This window comes from Salvelinus sp. IW2-2015, unplaced genomic scaffold, assembly GCF_002910315.2.
Source record: "Salvelinus sp. IW2-2015 unplaced genomic scaffold, ASM291031v2 Un_scaffold4043, whole genome shotgun sequence".
Lineage (NCBI taxonomy): Eukaryota > Metazoa > Chordata > Actinopteri > Salmoniformes > Salmonidae > Salvelinus > Salvelinus sp. IW2-2015.
The window spans coordinates 25,470-43,468 of NW_019945315.1; the positions used below are offsets into that span (position 1 = coordinate 25,470).

General features: G+C 38.7%; 1 protein-coding gene across 1 annotated transcript; it reads right to left on the reverse strand.

Moving 5' to 3' along the window:
* Positions 1-3,089: 3,089 nt before the first annotated feature.
* Positions 3,090-5,310, reverse strand: LOC139026166 (NLR family CARD domain-containing protein 3-like). Its single transcript, XM_070441461.1, has 2 exons — positions 4,046-5,310; positions 3,090-3,759 (listed from the first exon to the last, which is right to left on the reverse strand). Exons 1-2 carry the CDS (start codon positions 5,308-5,310, stop codon positions 3,570-3,572), a joined length of 1,455 nt encoding a protein of 484 aa, XP_070297562.1. The 3' UTR covers positions 3,090-3,569.
* Between the last annotated feature and the right edge of the window lie 12,689 nt (positions 5,311-17,999).

A 17,999-nucleotide genomic window follows, 5' to 3' on the forward strand; every position in this document is an offset into this window, starting at 1 on the left:
TCTCCCTATGATGCTCTATAATTCTGCAATATAGTGTAACAGTGTTGTGGGCCGTGTGCAACTTAATTGGTAAGAAAGCCTATGTCATCCAATTTATGCTTCTATATCTAGAGAGTGGATAGTGGAGTGTTGGCATAGATGTCTCCAGTGCCCCTTATTGGCTCTAATCTCAATAGTCCGGTATATTGTAGCTCCCCAATAGGAGGTTACCATCATGGCTACTAAACCTCTGAGTGATGTGGGGCTGAGCAGTACACCAGTTCGTTGGTTAGATGCAAGGCTTTTATGGCGTTATAAAGAACTCTATGGTATTTAATGGTGGATTCTGTGTATAACAGTAGGGCAGCCTGGATTTGGCGTAAGCTTCTAGCCTATGCCAGGCGTTGACAACCCAGATAGCTATAAGAGCGTCTCCGTTAGCCGGCTAATATCTTCTCGATGTCGTATAGAGAGGTCTGTACGTACTGCTAAACGAGCGGCATACTCCGAGGGAGAGACAGGCGGTGTACTCGCCTGATGCAGTTTTAGACTTCGAACAAGGAAGTTTTGCTAGATCAGTCATGGTAACTGAGAGAATTAGGCCCCCCGATGGTACCTCTACCATCCCAGACAGACAGTATTCTCAGGGCAACTTTGGAAAGCATCTAAACACTGCATTCCAGGATGGTGTAGAGACACGGTAGAACCGTTCTCTATATCGTCCTGAGCTGCTCATAGTACCGATATCCAGACAGTACATATAGATCTCTATTCAACGTTGGAAAAGGAGTGCTACACATGTCTGTCAATCCACGGAGAACCGTTTGCTCTCCATCCAGGGACAAGAGCTAGTAATCTAGCAGACTTTGAAAAGGGGCTAACACTCGTCATCCAAGACAAAGACTACCATTTCCTCTAGCACATCCAGGACAGGCAGTATCTAGCAACTTGAGAACTAAACACTTCATCCAGGGAAGAAGACATCAGTTCGTTACCATCCCAGATCATTGAGCAGTATCGTATCCAACCTGGAAAGGGGGCGAGAGAACACTCTGCATCCAGGAGAACCATGTCATTACCATCCAGGCACATGGATGCAGTATATCTAGCAACTTGGAAAGGTTGCTAACACTTGGCATTCCAGCGAGAACCATGATCTCTACCATCCAGGACGAGACAGTATTCTAGGCAAACTTGAAACGCGCAACATGCAATCCAAGGTAGAGCACCATGTCATCTACATATCCAGACATGACAGTATCTAGCCAACCTTGAAAGCTAACACTGCAGTTATCAGGAGAACCAATGTCTGCTACGCATCCCAGACAGTAGAAATCGTAGCAACTTCAATCTAATTATCTGCATCCCGGGAGAGAACCATGATGTCGTATACCTTGCGCACGCATGCTATGTACATCTGTTCCAAATCAATTATGTTGTCCATCATTGCAACGAAATGTCTCTAGTAACAAGTGTCAAAGTGTGAATATACCTCGTAGTAACAGTGTCAAAGTGTGAATATGCCTCGTAGTAACACTGTCAAAGTGGAATATGCCTCGTAGTAACACTGTCAGAGTGTGATATGCCTCGTTGGCACGGCCTTTCTCTTCTTTAAGAAACACAGAATCCAGTTCTCTTATCAAAGTTCCCATACCGTCATCCTTGTTCAAATCCTCCAGGGAATTCCAGTGCTGTATCTCTCGCTCTTCCTTCCAGCAATAATACCACCGAAGTGCTTTTTCACGTCCAGATTAGTAACCAGTGTCCAGATTCCAAGTTAATTTTTCCAACTTTCATACAACCTCTTCTGTGAAGCGAGGTGAGGTGGCACATGTATATTAGCCATCCTCTGCTACCAATGTAAACTTAAAAATGACACAACGACTATGTCCAGTTGAACAACGTCTACTAAACCGTATTTCCACAATACATGGTTACCATGACACTCAGGCCAGGTCCATCAACACTGACACTCCAGGCACACTAATAACAGAGTGATAGCACCGTAGTAACAGAAATATAGGGATACTTAAAACATGAATTTAACACACAGTACAAACAATATCTATTTTGACAGTAAAGCTAATATTGTTAATGAAAGCACTTTGAACTTAATCCTGATGATAAATACAAATCATAAATCAATCATGAAACATGATGAGTTAGAAAGTCACAGAGGCTACAACAAAACATGTTAACCTCTCACCATTACCAATAACAGAGGCTACAGCAAACATGCTTACCTCTCACTATTACAATAACAGAGGGTACAAAAACATGCTAACTCTCACCTATACCAATAACAGAGACACAACAAAACATGCTAACCTCACCATTACCAATAACAGAGATTACAACAAAACATGCTAACCTCTCACCATTACCAATAACAGAGGCTACAACAAAACATGCTAACCTCTCACCATTACCAATAACAGAGACTACAACAAAACATGCTAACCTCTCACCACTACCAATAACATAGACTACAACAAAACATGCTAACCTCACCATAAATAACAGAACTACAACAAAACATGCTAACCTCTCACCATTACAATAACAGAGGACTACAACAAAACATGCTAACCTCTCACCATTACCAATAACAAGACTAAACAAAAACATGCTAACCTCACCATTACCAATAACAGAGGCTACAACAAAACATGCTAACCTCTCACCATTACCAATAACAGAGGCTACAACAAAACATGCTAACCTCTCACCATTACCAAAACAGAGGCTACAACAAACATGCTAACTCTCACCATTACCAATAACAGAGACTACAACAAAACATGCTAACCTCTCACCATTTCCAATAACAGAGCTACAACAAAACATGCTAACTCCTCTCACCAATTACCAATAACAGAGGCTACAACAAAACATGCTAACCTCTCACCATTACCAATAACAGAGGCTACAACAAAACATGCTAACCTCTCACCATTACCCAAAAAACAGAGGCTACAACAAAACATGCTAACCTCTCACCATTACCAATACCAGAGACTACAACAAAACATGCTAATCTCTCACCATTACCAATAACAGAGGCTACAACAACTTCTATAGAAGTTAGCATATCTTCTATTCTTACTGACAATACAAGTGAAGTGACTCCAAAATGACAGGACATTATTCACCATTCAGTTTCTATTAGGAAAAACATCTAAAACACAACCAAGACAAACTGCAAATGAATTCAACAAGTTTGTAGAATCACAAGCTTGATGTAATCACTGCAGGCATGGAATATGGGACCAAATGCTAAACTTACGAATGCTTTAATACAATATAAGTGAATTTGTCCAAATAATTAAGACTTCTTCAAATGGGAGAACTAGATACATAAAGTGCTTTCATTTCTAAACGGTAAAATATATATTTATGAAAACCTTCAAATAAAAGGTGACATTCTGTACTGTCACCTAATATGAAACATTCTATCTCAAATCCAAAATGATGGCGCATAGCACCAAATTTAAAACTGTTAGCTTCACTGTCCAAATACATATGGTGTGGACTATGTGTGTCTGGTAAACACATGTGGATCTGGTGAACAGTTATCACTTGTTGACCAACTACAGGAATACTGACCTCAGAGTCTCCAGTTTACAGTGGGGATTCCCCAGTCCAGCAGAGAGCAGCTTCACTCCTGAATCCTTCAGGTCATTGTTACTCAGYTCCAGCTCTCTCAGGTGTGAGGGGTTTGACTTCAGAGCTGAGACCAGAGAAGCACAGCCTTCCTCTGTGACTCCACAGCCTGACAGCCTGACAAAGAGATCATCATGACTTCACAAACACACTGTTAATTTAACACCAGTAGTGTAGAAGGACAATGGCAGATGCTTTTGTTTTATTCTCTCAAACAACATATAGATTCATCTTTCGTCTTCTAGAATTGTATGGTCAAATTGTTATACTAATGTGAAAATCAATGCATTTATTCAATATGTTTTTCAATATAATAATCTAAACATATTATATTACATATTCTTCCCAAAATTGAATATTGTTTCCTGATGATTAGTTCTAATATGTCATTTTATTTACTCACAGAACAGCTCTGGAAGCTTTGACCACTGGCAGCAGCCTCAGAAGACCTTCCTCTGATCTGGWGTATTTCTTCAGGTCAAACACATCCAGCTCCTTTTCTGAAGTCAGCAACACAAAGACCAGAGCTGACCACTGTGCAGGTGACAGTTTGGCTCTAGAGAGACTTCCTGATCTCAGGTAGCGTTGGATCTCCTCTACTAGAGAATGGTCATTCAGTTCATTCAGACAGTGGAACAGATTGATGCACCTCTCTGGAGAGGGATTCTCCCTGATCTTCTTCTTGATGTACTTGACTGTTTTTTCATGGGTCTTTGAGCTGCTTCTTGTCGTTGTCAGTAGACCTTGTAAGTGCTTCTGATTGGACTCCAGTGAGAGGCCCAGAAGGAAGCGGAGGAAAAGGTCCAGGTTTCCCGTCTCACTTTGTAAGGCTTTATCCACAGCACTCTTGTAGAAAGTAACTTTACTCCTTTGTTTGATCCTCACAGAAAAGTTCCTGGACGTTGATTGAGGTTTGGCCATTAGATTCTCATTGTTGTTGATGAATGAGAGGAACACATATACAGCAGCCAGAAACTCCTGAATGCTCAGATGAACAAAGCAGTACACCTTGTCCTGGTACAGCCCACATTCCTCTCTAAAGAGCTGTGTGCACAATCCTGAGTACACTGAGGCTTCATTGACATCAATGCCAGCCTCTTTCAGGTCTTCTTCATAGAAAATCAGATTGCCATTCACAAGCTGTTGAAAAGCCAGTTTTCCCAGTGACAGAATGCTCTCTTTWTTCCAGTGTGGACCTGTCTCTTTTATCCCAAGATATTTTTCATTCTTCTGTTTGGTATGAAACACCACAAGGTGTGTGTACATCTCAGTCAGAGTCTTGGGCATCTCTTCTCTCTTATGTTCCAGCATGTGTTCAAGGACTGTTGCAGAAATCCAACAGAAGACTGGAATGTGGCACATGATGTGGAGGCTCCTTGATGTCTTTATGTGTGAGATGATTCTGRTGGCCAGATCCTCATCACTGAATCTCTTCCTGAAGTACTCCTCCTTCTGTGGGTCATTGAACCCTCGTACCTCTGTCACCTGGTCAACACACCCTGAAGGGATCTTATTGGCTGCTGCAGGTCGGGTAGTTATCCAGAGGAGAGCAGAGGGAAGCAGATTTCCCTTGATGAGATTTGTCAGCAGACATACCACTGAGTGACTCTTGTTGACGTCCCAACAGATCTTGTTCTTCTGGAAGTCTAGGAGGCAGTCGGCATTCATTCCAGACATCAAAGAATGAACTAAAAAACTTTACTTGTTGTAAGATGTGGAGATTCCTGATTGTTGGTTTCTCCATTGAGAGTGATTAAGAAGTTCAAATCAAAGTGTGTATGTCCCCTATTCATCAAATTAAGCTCCCGGAAAGGGAATGAAAAATACAAATTGGACATACCTGATTTGCTTACCTTCAGCCCGGCCAGAATAAACTTCTTACAGATGACTTGTTTTTCCGAATGCCAGCGACTCCTTTGTCAGCAATCATTCTGATTAAGTTTGTCTTGTCCAGTTAAGGGTTTGAAGATGTCGAGTACATTGATTGCAATCTCTGTCTTGCTTGTTCCTGCGTTGTTGTCTCAAATTCTGTCTTAGCTCATGTTCATTATTGCCTCTCCTGTCCACCATCTCTGTGATTAGAGCTCTGTGTGATTCTTATGAGAGTGTTGGGTTTCCTTGGGTTTTAGCGATCCCCTCAAACACACATTGAAACTTCTTCCTTTAGATGTTAGACTTGAGTTCACTGTTGGCAAAATCACAGCAAAGCTCATCTGAATGAAGAAAATAACACAGAGGATTTAATATTACGTTGTTTATAATGCCATATAGTATTGGTAGGGGACTGTTATAAAGATCTTAAGTACTAATAATGTATTTCTTAATGACTGCTATAAATGTGTAATTTTTCATAATGCACTTTACCAGATGGTGGGACTATTATTTTATTGGTATTATTGATGGTATTATTCATGTTGTCTCTCTTCTCTCTCTCTCTAAATAATCAACACAACACATCCCTGTGCTACCTATGATGAGGTCACTAGGTGTTGTGTTATCAAGGCTGCTCAATATCACTGAGTTACACAGCATTTTAGCTGTACTTTAGCTACAGCATTTAAAGTTATAAAGCAGCATTCAACATGAGGCAACAGATCTTACTTCTCCAGGTGGTTCAGGCAAGCTCCTTTTCTGGTTCATTTTCCTCAGGAAAGTGTGCAGTGTGATCTTCAGAGCCCCTCTCTGCACTGGCTCTCCTGCTTCTCATCTTTCAGCATCCACACTTCTTATCCTGCTTCTGACTTCTCAAAGACTTCTGGGAGTCTGGACTAAGAATACCTCTTGACCATTTCACGCTGTTTCTTCACAAATTGTCATTATTTTCTCTTCAAGCACATCTGAAAATTATCAAGATAATAATGTTAAGCAAGAACAAAATGCTTTCTCATTAACACAAGATTAATGAAATTGATTGACATATCAACTTCGTTACTTGATGTAAACAAAACAAAAACATAACAGGCCACATAACATGAATATGGAGGCAGTCTTGTTGATGATCTGGGAAGACTGACCACTGAGAAATCTCTGACTCTTGATCTCTTCCTGATGGTTTCTGTGGGACAAAACATCACGATTACATCTCCCATCCAGGGAGTTACACACACACACACCACAACACACCACACACACACACACACACACACACACACACACATCACACACACACACACACACACAACACAAACACAGACACACCACGGAGGGGTATGTTGTGTTTGTTTAATATTGTTTTTGGACTATGAAAATGGAAAAAAGGACTAGCATATGGATTATGAAAATGACAAAAAGAAATGGGAAAATGGGAGAGGATAAATGACTAGAGACAGTGTTGTTTAACTCACTGACCATGACCCATGAGTTTTTCTTACCTTTGTTCAGTAGACAAGTCTCCCTTTCTAAACACTATAGGACGATCCATAGACCAGTCACTCTTCATGGACACACAGCTGGGTACAGGGGGGGCTGGTCTCTCCTGCTTGATTGGACTTCAACACAACAGAGACAAACATTACATCTCTCATCTACTCTGAGCTCAGATGGGGAAACATGAGAAAAGTTTCATTCAAAAACGCTACATATTGCTTTTCAGAAATGTTGGTAAATTAGCTTTTATTGTTTAAAGAAATTATGAAAGAGATTGGTGTGTTTTTTACTAGCTAATCAGACATGTAATTGTTCAATGAAAGACATGTATTTTGTTTAAAAATCACTTGATGTTTTCATTTCAGAGAGACAAATAGTCATGTTTCTTTGCTAAATACTATATATCTGCCTCAATCTCAGTGAAATAAGTAGTACTGCTAGGTTTTACACAGGTTTTAATAGTCAAATGTGACCGACCGGCTTGATTCTTATGTCGCAAAATTTGAAATTATGTTTTTTACATTGGATTAAAGTAAAGACTCAGAGCTAGAACATGGTATATCACACACTACAGTTGAGGAACAATAGGAAAGTCATTCTGCTTTGAACGTTGATAAACTTGTAACCTCACTTTTGAGAAAATTGCTGTTGAATGTTTTGGTACCTACTGGAGAGCTCTTCTTTGTCTACAGGGCTGTTACCTTGGCAGATAATGTCACCCATCTAAATAAATAGTTATATACATATACAGTATATATATAATTAACTAAATGTGTGGTGTTTTTGGTTTCGGTCAGTTTCGTTGTTTGTTATGCTATACGTGGTCATTTTATGGTTGTCAGTGGTAAAATGATCTTGAAAATTTAATATTTTGCAATTCTGAGTAATTACTACTTTAGTAAGGAATTACACATTATTCAGTACTACTGCAGTTGCTACATAATTCCAATAGATTGCAGCATAAGACCACCAATGACATTTCAGAAGATTAGTTTAGTTCTCCCTGGATACACCACCACTCCCCTTCACAGGAAAACTCCTGTGTGCTTCTTTCTGTCCCTTTCCACACTGCTAACGCAAGAGGAAGGACTTAAAAAAGCATTTAACAGATTACTGTGAAGTAATATAATGATGATTCATGTTTATTATTACCTGTTTTTATGCTCATGTTTTGAAATTATACTTCATTAATATAACGATTATCAATAAATCTGAACATTAATTCAGTCACCTCTGGTCGAGAAAAACATATTTTCCCAGTACATTCATTGTCAAATTCATCAACCAGCATCGACCCGTTCTGCCTTCTCTTGCTAGTAGTCAACTCTGCACCGGTAAAAAGCTTGTGTCGTTACTCTGCCTTCTCCAGGGACATGTTGAGGTAAATTTACTAACCGGGAGGGTTGCATGATGTAATTGGTGGGCTGGAAGACGCACTCTTGTCTTTTCTATTAAGAGGTTTTTTACTCTCAATATCAGAAATTAACATTTGTTTTTATAATGCATGTATAGTAGGGTTGAGTTTCTGACAAGTGAAAAGTTACCCAGGGTTCAATAACTGCTATAGTAACTATTTTGTTTTGCTTTTCCAAAAGCAACACAGCCCTAATACGAGATATATAGCTAACTAAAGTAATGAGTGACCATTTAGAATATCATGGGACATATAGTCTGTGGTTTCATGACATTTTATGTCAATCATATTGCTGCTTGTAGCCTATAACTGATGCTTTGTGGTCTTATGCTGCCACCTATTGGAAATATTTAGCAATTAAAAGTTAATAAATTAGATTAGATCCGTCTTGTGTCTATCGATTCTACACTGAAACAGTTCCTAATATGGTATTGTCCAGTATTCTAAACTCCTGGTTGGTCTAGAGAGATGCACCCCTCCCCTCTCCAGACTGTCCACAACTTTTATGGCCTGTGTTGGTCAGTCCTTACACCTACACACACACCCCCCTCTGTATTGCTTGTGTGTGTGTGTAACAAAACAATATTCATTTTCAACCTATATTCTACCCGGCTATAGTGCATAAACATAAATCCTAACAATAGCGAGTGAGAAGGATCTGTCTACACTCATACTGTCCCTGACCGTAAAGCTAATTGAACAAGAAACCTCGGTGTCTCAACACTGTAGTGAACTCCATTGTTATTCCCCAAGAACTCCTCAGCCAACTCTGCGCGTAACCGGACAATATCCTTGGCGCCACACCGTACGGGGACGCAGACAGTTCTGTACGGGGACGCGGGAAGTTCTGTACGGGAACAGGGGAAGGTCCAGAACGCGGACATGAGCAGTGCAACACAATCAACTAAACCCAGTCTTTACAGTGGGTTACATTAGTAATATTAATTTTTTATTATTATGTAAAACCAACATTCTATGTTTTTTTTATAACAATAGTTTGACATCTGGGCCCATATCCACAAAGCGTCTCAGAGTAGAAAATTGGTCGTATAAGTGCTGAGAATAAAGACATTTTACACTTATGGGTTTACATTAAAGCTATGCATGAAGTCTCTAGTCTCACCTAGTCGGCAGATATTTAGGACACCTCGTGAGCTGTCCTAAGTAGTTAAGAGTTAACAGCAGGTGTCTTGATAATACTATAGAATAATGCAGTGAGTCAGTGGTTCCTGCGCCACATGTAATTGCTTTGGAGTAGTTAAAATAATGTTTTGATATTTCTAGATAATCAATCCATAAATAATATAGACCTACATGCAACAGTATGTCTTGTGCTTTTGGCAATGATTTATGTATAATATTTATGTATAACAAGTAATACCATGTATGTCTGCATGGCATTTTGTCTTCATTTTGGCAGATTAACTCATGTTTATTTCTGAAGATCAAGTCAGGTTTTCACCCAGCGGCTAAGGAGTTGGAGCTGTGGCAGGAGTTGGAGCTGTGGCCTAAAGTCAGCTGGTTCGAAGCCCGGGCCTGGCGCTGGAAAATACAGACGGACCTGATCTGAGGGCTGCTGGGTTCACATACTCAAAACATTAACCTTTTGTTGGTCATAACTCTAGAGGTTCTTCTTCGCTGAACCCCAAAATATATATAACTTTTAGTGATTACATACATTGAGGAAGTGATAGAAGCCTTGTTGGTTCTATAAAGGAACCTTCTTTTCTAAGAGTGTATAATAAACACGTTTTCTTTAGATTTTTTTATGATCTACATCATGTTACTTCAAGTTATCCCTTTGGAGCGCAACATCACATTGTTAAAAAGTTATCCTAAATTGGGCATGGCTACAAATTGGGCAATTGAAGGCATCTAGGGTGTTCCAGCTAAATAATGGATGTATAGCGTTTTGCAATAAAATAAAATAAATTATACACAATCTAAAGCTATTCATTCAAAATCTGAGAACAGTAATATTGAAGGTACCCATAAGCAACCATTTCTGATTAAAAAACAAATGTGAACATTTTGGGAAATAGCATTTTGGAAATAAACTCTTAATAATTCTTAAACAAAATTGTCATCTCACCTCTTAGATTTCGTGTCATGTTCCCCAGAGAGACTCATTTTAGAGGAAGGGCCACCATTCTCTCTCCCCCCAGAGAGACTCATTTTAGAGCACTGTCCCCTAAACAGAGATCCAGGATGTTGATTGTGGTTAACACAGTAATTCTTGAATGTCAATTGTTATCATGTATTCATTATCTCTTAGAAACAAAACGTTTACTAACAGACATAGAAACAGTCAGATGATTTAATGCAATCACATGAACATGTAATTGTGACATTTCATCTCCATGGTAACTGTCAACAATAATAATATATCACTGTTTGTTAATAAGGTAGTTATAGACAGTACAGCAACACAAGGCCATGTCTCAAAATAATTTGTATTCATTAAAAGTAGGCGATTTATTGTCTTTCAATCTGTTATTTTCTAAATGTATCTGAGAATGTAGACAGAAGGGCTAAAATGGACATGATTGATCTGATGGGTAAATCATTGATCCATTCAGAAAGTTTATTTGCAACAAGTAAGAGATGTTATATCATGTAAAGTAGACTAGGTTATAATGTATAGTAGTGTGTTGTTAGTGATATGCAGATCGACTTTGCACTCTACACTGCAAACCACATCAAGCCATCGCTGAACTGTACACTAAATAACTGAACTATACTGCATTATCTCTCTGTTCATCTCTCTAAGATATATTTATACAGATACTGTAAATGTGGACATCCACTGTTTATCAACTGTATATCCACTGTAATGTATATCAACTGTATAGCCACTGGACTATATATCAACTGTATATCCACTGTACTGTATATCAACTGTATATCCACTGTACTGTATATCAACTGTTTAGCCACTGGACTGTATATAAACTGTATATCCACTGTACTGTATATCAACTCTATATACACTGCACTGTATATCAACTGTATAGCCACTGTACTGTATATACCTGTAATAGTCATGGTCTTATAGTAACTGGTATAGTCCTTGTACTGGTATATCACTGTAGCTGTATATCATACTGTTAAGACACTGGTTGCATATGTAATAGCACTGTACATCACTGCATATCATGTACTGGTATATCAAACTGTATATGCACTGGTAATGTATTACTGTATATCAATGTACTGTATTACTGTATGCCTGTACTGTTTATCAACTGTATATTCAGCTGTACTGTATATAACTGTAATATCCACTGTTGTATTAATGTATTAGCCACTGTATAGCTGGTTATCAACTGTAGATTGTATTAACACTATAAGACTGTACTGTTATCAACTGTATTTCACTGTACTGATATATCAACTGTAATAGACTGTACTGTATTATAACAGTATAGCCACTGTACATGTATATCAACTTCTTAAGCCACTGTACTGTTATATACATGTATATCCATGCCACGTATATCCACTGTATATCACTGTACTGTATATCAACTGTGATGGTAGTATAACTGTATAGCACTGTACTGTATATAACTGTATATGATGTTGTATATCAACTGTATCCACTGGTACTAACTGTATAGCCATGTACTGTTATCAACTGTATAGCACTGTACTGTATATCACTGTAAAGTACTGTACTGTTATATCAACTGTATATACTGTATAATAACTGTGTAGTACTGTAAGCTGTTATCAACTGTATGCATGTTTATCAATTGTATATCACTGTAATGTATATGATACTTTATGTATGCATTACTGTATATCATGTATTATCCTTACTGTATATCAACTGTTATCACTGATACTGTATATTCAATGTATATACTGTTTTATATCAACTGTATATCCACTGTATATCACACTGTATATCACACTGTATCATGTATATCATGTTGTATAGCCTGTACTGTAGTTATCAACTGTATATCACTTGTACTGTATATCAACTGTATATCAACTGTTATACATGTATCACTGTACTGTATTTCAACTGTATATCTCTGTATATCAATGTTATCCACTGTATTCTGTATTATCAAACTGTTTTTACACTATACTGTATATCAACTGTATAACCACTGTACTGTATATCATTGTAATGCATATGAACTGTATAGCCACTGTACTGTATTCAACTGTATGTCACTGTACTGTAAATCACTGTATAAGCACTGTACTGTTTATTAAATGTATATTACCTTGACTGTATATCAACTGTATATCAACGGTACTGTATATCATCTGTTTTAGCACTGTATAAGCACTGTATATCCACTGTAAATGTATATTTAACACATAGCATGTACTGTATATCAACTGTATATCACTGTATGTATCACAGTTCAACTGTATAGAACTCGTACTGGTATATCAACTGTATAGGCCACTGTACTGGTATATACAAGCTGTATAGCTACTGTAGCTGGTATGAGTCGAACTGTAATACTCACTGTTACGCAAGAATGTATAGCTAGTACTGTATATCAACTGTATAGCATGTATGTATCAACTGTATAGCCACTGTACTGTATTGATCACTGTATTAGGCTACTGTACGTTGTCAACTATAATATAATAGTTTAGTAGACGTGTGATCATGTATATCAACTGTAATATCCATGGCGTGTTATAGGTATATAACAGTATAGCCCTGTACTGTATATCATGGTTTATCCAGCTGTATATATTTGTATAACTGTATGTATATCATTTATATGTTATTGTATGATCCACTGGTATGTCCACTGTATGGGTATATCAACTGTTTTTACTGTACTGGTATTCAACTTATTTCCATGGGAATGTATATCATCTGTTTACCACTGTACCGTTATATTCAGCTGTATTTCACTGTACTGTAATTATGTTTTATCACTGGGAACTGTATATAACTGTATAGACTGTACTGTATATCAACTTGTATACCTTGGTACTGTATATCAATGTATTACACGTGTATAAACTGGTATTGTTTTACTGTATGTATATCGACGAAAGCTGTGTAAATGACTGAGGTGCTGGTGAGTCGGTATGCAGAACTGTGTTAATGTAACGTGTTATCACTGTATACCATGTACTGTATATAACTGTATATCCTGTGTGATAACTGTAATACATCCTACTGGTATATGTCGTTTTGATTGGCGAATGTGTCATTGCTGCTTATAGCTCTATGCTCACTCTGATGCTAGTTCTGTGTATAGCCTGTCGGTGGTGTTCTCGTTTGTAGGGAAATTTAGTGTAATCCTTCCGCTGAGTTTGGTGAATTTCGCATCTAGAGTTGTCGAGGGACTTGAGGTTTTATCATCAAATTTTTTTTAATCAAGCGCTACAAAATATGTTCCATTAATTATAATTACATAATATTCGCATTTCTGTTGCTGAGCAGGAATATTTTCGCTGGATGTGTGTGGACGCTGGATTAGACTTTCTTGGGGTAGGTGGGAGTCAATGGTCCCATGATGGCCATGCAGGGAAGAATGCAGAGCTGCAATTGTAGATAAGATTCTATAACGAATCAAAATTTCATTTAAATCACAATGTAAGATACAATATGAAGCTAATCTCGGTTGGTGAGTCCAGCCAATCTGTCAGATTGTAAAAGGCTTTTCGCGGAAGCATAAGATTGCTATTATCTGATGATAGAACAGTAAACAAAGAGTAGCATATTTAACCCTGCTAGGAGACACAAACGCAGAAATAAACATTAAATATTCATGCTGTACCTTTGACAACTTCTTTTGTTGGCACCCTAATATGTCCATTAAACATCACAAATGTCTTTTTGCGATTAATTCCGTCGATATTATTCAAATGTTCATTTATGTTGGCCGGCGTATATCCAGTCCTAGAAAAAAGCACGAGGACTTCAACGTTGTGCTTGATGATTGTTACACAGAATATTGATTTATGCTAGTGTTTTGATCAATGCAGCTCTCATTCTATGTTTGTGTCTGCACCCTACTTGTTATATTAACCAGGTGTGGGATTCTGCCTCAACGAAAATCATTGTTTGGAGACCCGGCGATAAACGAAATCTAGAAAATAATGTTCACACAATCCCAAACCGAACTCTCCAGCTTTTTTAGACCAGTTTAAACTTATGTTAACCACGATATTGTTAGTTTGCATACAAAATATTCAAAAGGTACATGTAGTGGCTTGAGTTCATGGTAGGTGTAATTTTGCGCGTCTGGTGGATGATAAGTGAGCGACAGCGTCGTGTGGCGTATTTTAGCGACTTTTTACCAAAACATTTCAAACTACTTTTATAATACAACGTTAGGTATTTTTAAACGTTAATAATCGATCAAATTGAAGACGGGATGATCTGTGTTCAATACAAAAACAAACTGACGCAACTTTTCTCGTAATGTGCCTCTCTCAAACAATTCACTTCAAGTGACTGTCATTCAAGATGGCCGTACTTCTTCATTACACAAAGGAAAAACCTCAACCAATTTCTAAGGACTGGTGACATCCAGTGGAAGCGGTAGGAACTGCAAACAAGTCCCTTAGAAATCTGGTTTCCCAATGAAACCTCATTGAAAAGACAGTGACCTCAAAAAAAAAAATCTGAATGGTTTGTTCTCAGGGTTTTGCCTGCTACATAAGTTCTGTTATACTCACAGACATGATTCACTACTACTAATAATAATATGCATATCTTATATTCTGGGGATGAGTAGCAGGCAGTTGAATTTGGGCATGCTATTTATCCAAAAGTGAAAATGCTGCCCCCTACGTGCAAATGTACTTGGTGAATGAAGGTTATTGTGATTCTACAAAGGTTGAGTCTCTAGATGCCCTTGCTGCTCTGGAGAATCAATGAAATGGTTGTCATGGTGATTTAAACTGGGATTGGTTATCTCCCAACTCTGAGGACATGTCATTGTGATGTAATTAGTTACATTTCACCTAATTGATAAAGGCAGCTACAAGGCTGAACCCAGAAGACAACTCTAAATCAACACATACTTATGTTATCCTAACATCCTTTAACTCATATTATTGTGTCTCTTTGTTCAACAGGTAGTCTCTGATATTAATATTGTAGCAAACAGCGGGGCTGTGAACCCAGGTCACTGGCGAAAAAGACAAACACCCTACGCATCGCAAACACCCTACGCATCGCAGCAATAGTGTTAACCCAGTATCAGTATAAACAGGGTTAACCCAGTATCAGTATGAATAGGGTGAACCCAGTATCAGTATGAATAGGGTTAACTCAGTATCAGTGTAAATACGGTTAACCCAGTATCAGTATAAATAGGGTGAACCCAGTATCAGTATAAATAGGGTGAACCCAGTATCAGTATGAATAGGGTTAACCCAGTATCAGTATAAATAGTGTTAACCCAGTATCAGTACCAATACAGTTAACCCAGTATCAGTATCAGTTTAGGACTATTATAACACTGTACACCAAAAATATCATCAACTATATGAATACACATTACAAATTCATCAACTATATGAATATACATAACAATATCATCAACTTTATGAATACACATAACAATATCATCAACTATATTAATACACATAACAATATCATTAACTATATGAATACACATAACAATATCATCAACTTTATGAATACACATAACAATATCATCAACTATATTAATACACATAACAATATCATTAACTACATGAATACACATAACAATATCATCAACTATATTAATACACAAAACAATATCATCAACTATATTAATACACATAACAATATCATTAACTACATGAATACACATAACAATATCATCAACTATATTAATAAACAAAACAATATCATCAACTATATTAATATATTAATTAACATAACAATCGTCGTCTTACCTTTTATCTCTCTCTCAACAGTCTGGAATGATCACTCAGTCGTCGAAAGTTACTTTTGTTTGCTCTGCTCATTTACATATCAGGTTCTGCCTGTTCTCTCTCCCACTCCCTCTCTCTTAACAGCTCTTACAATGTGCCTTGGCATACATTCTACATCTGTCTGGAACTCTATTGGATGTGACACCATTCTTCCACAAGAAATTGCATAATTTGGTGTTTTGTTGATGGTGGTGTTCTATTGTGTTGAGACCTGGTGAGTGAGACATTGCATATTGTGAAACATCAGCAAATTCAGCAGTCTTCATCACTGAAGCTCCTGACAAACGTGCCCCAACAATCACCAAGCGTTAAGCTCTTCCGGAGCAGGGTCGCAGTCTCTCCTGTTTGCAGCTCCTCTCTCCCCAGGGGTAGCAGCTCCTCTCTCCCCAGGGGTAGCAGCCCCTCGCTCTCCAGGGGTAGCAGCTCCTCTCTCTCCCCAGGTAGCTGCTCCTCTCTCCCCCAGGGGTAGCAGCTCCTCTCTCCCCAGGGTAGCAACTCTCTCTCCCCAGGTAGCACACTCCTCTCTCCCCAAGGGTTAGCACGCCCTCCTGTCCCCCAGGTAGCAGTCCTCTCCCCAGGGTTAGCAGCTCCTCCTCCCCAGGTAGCAGCTCTCTTCCCCAGGTAGCAGCTCCTCTCTCCCAGACAATAATAGTTCTACATGAGTAGTCTCGCCTCTCTCGCCTGTCTACACAGGGAACTGCCATATCGCTTCCTACCTCATCGCTAGGCCCTGTAATAGAGGAACCATATTCAGCTTAATAGCTGGCCCTCCGGTTTTCCTTACTCAACTGCGAAAGGCCAATATTCACCTATCGAGTGGCCCTGGTTAATAATGGAATAATATTCACTATAGTGCCTACCTGGATGAATCTAGTCGCTCATACCCATTACCCTATCGAGTACTAGTACCTCTCTCGCCCACGCGCTGAGGATGACTACCTACGTCTCCTCCGAGCCAATATTCACGGTAGCTGATCTCCGTGGCCCTGGTTATAATCTCTTCCAGGTGGAACATAGTTCACTATAAGTAGAGGCCATGCTGCTCTCTCTTCTCCCAGATAGTTTAGCAAGCGCATCCATCTCCCACCCATGATTCACTATAAAGTAGCATCTCCTCTCTCCCCAGGGGTAGCAGCTCCTCTCTCTCCCCAGGGGTAGAAGCTCTTCTCTTCCCTAGGATTTGAAGACATTGGTGGCTTAGCCCATAGCCAGCAGGGGGATCCGGGAAGGAATTTCAACAGCTAAATCCATGAAAACAATACCAGTGTATTGCCAAAATCACTCAAGAACTTCAAACATAAACGCTTACCTGTCTAATGAGCAAAACTGTCTCTCTCCATGATATTCAATTCTTCTGTTGCTGTCTCTGTGTCTTGTCTGGTGTCGCTCAACATCATTTCCTATCCTTCTGTTGCTGTCTCTGTGTCTTGTCTGGTGTCTCTCTCCATCATATCCTCAACATAGACACTTCATATGCACACTCACTCCGGAATGAGAAAAATATCCTTTCTATTTTATTCAGCTAAATTCAATTATATATTTTTTCAAATCATATAGTATAACATATTGGCACATGACTTATATGCATAGGCCCATCTTGTCTGATAAATGAACAAGCCTACATTCTATGGCATGGTGCACAGCCAGATAACAT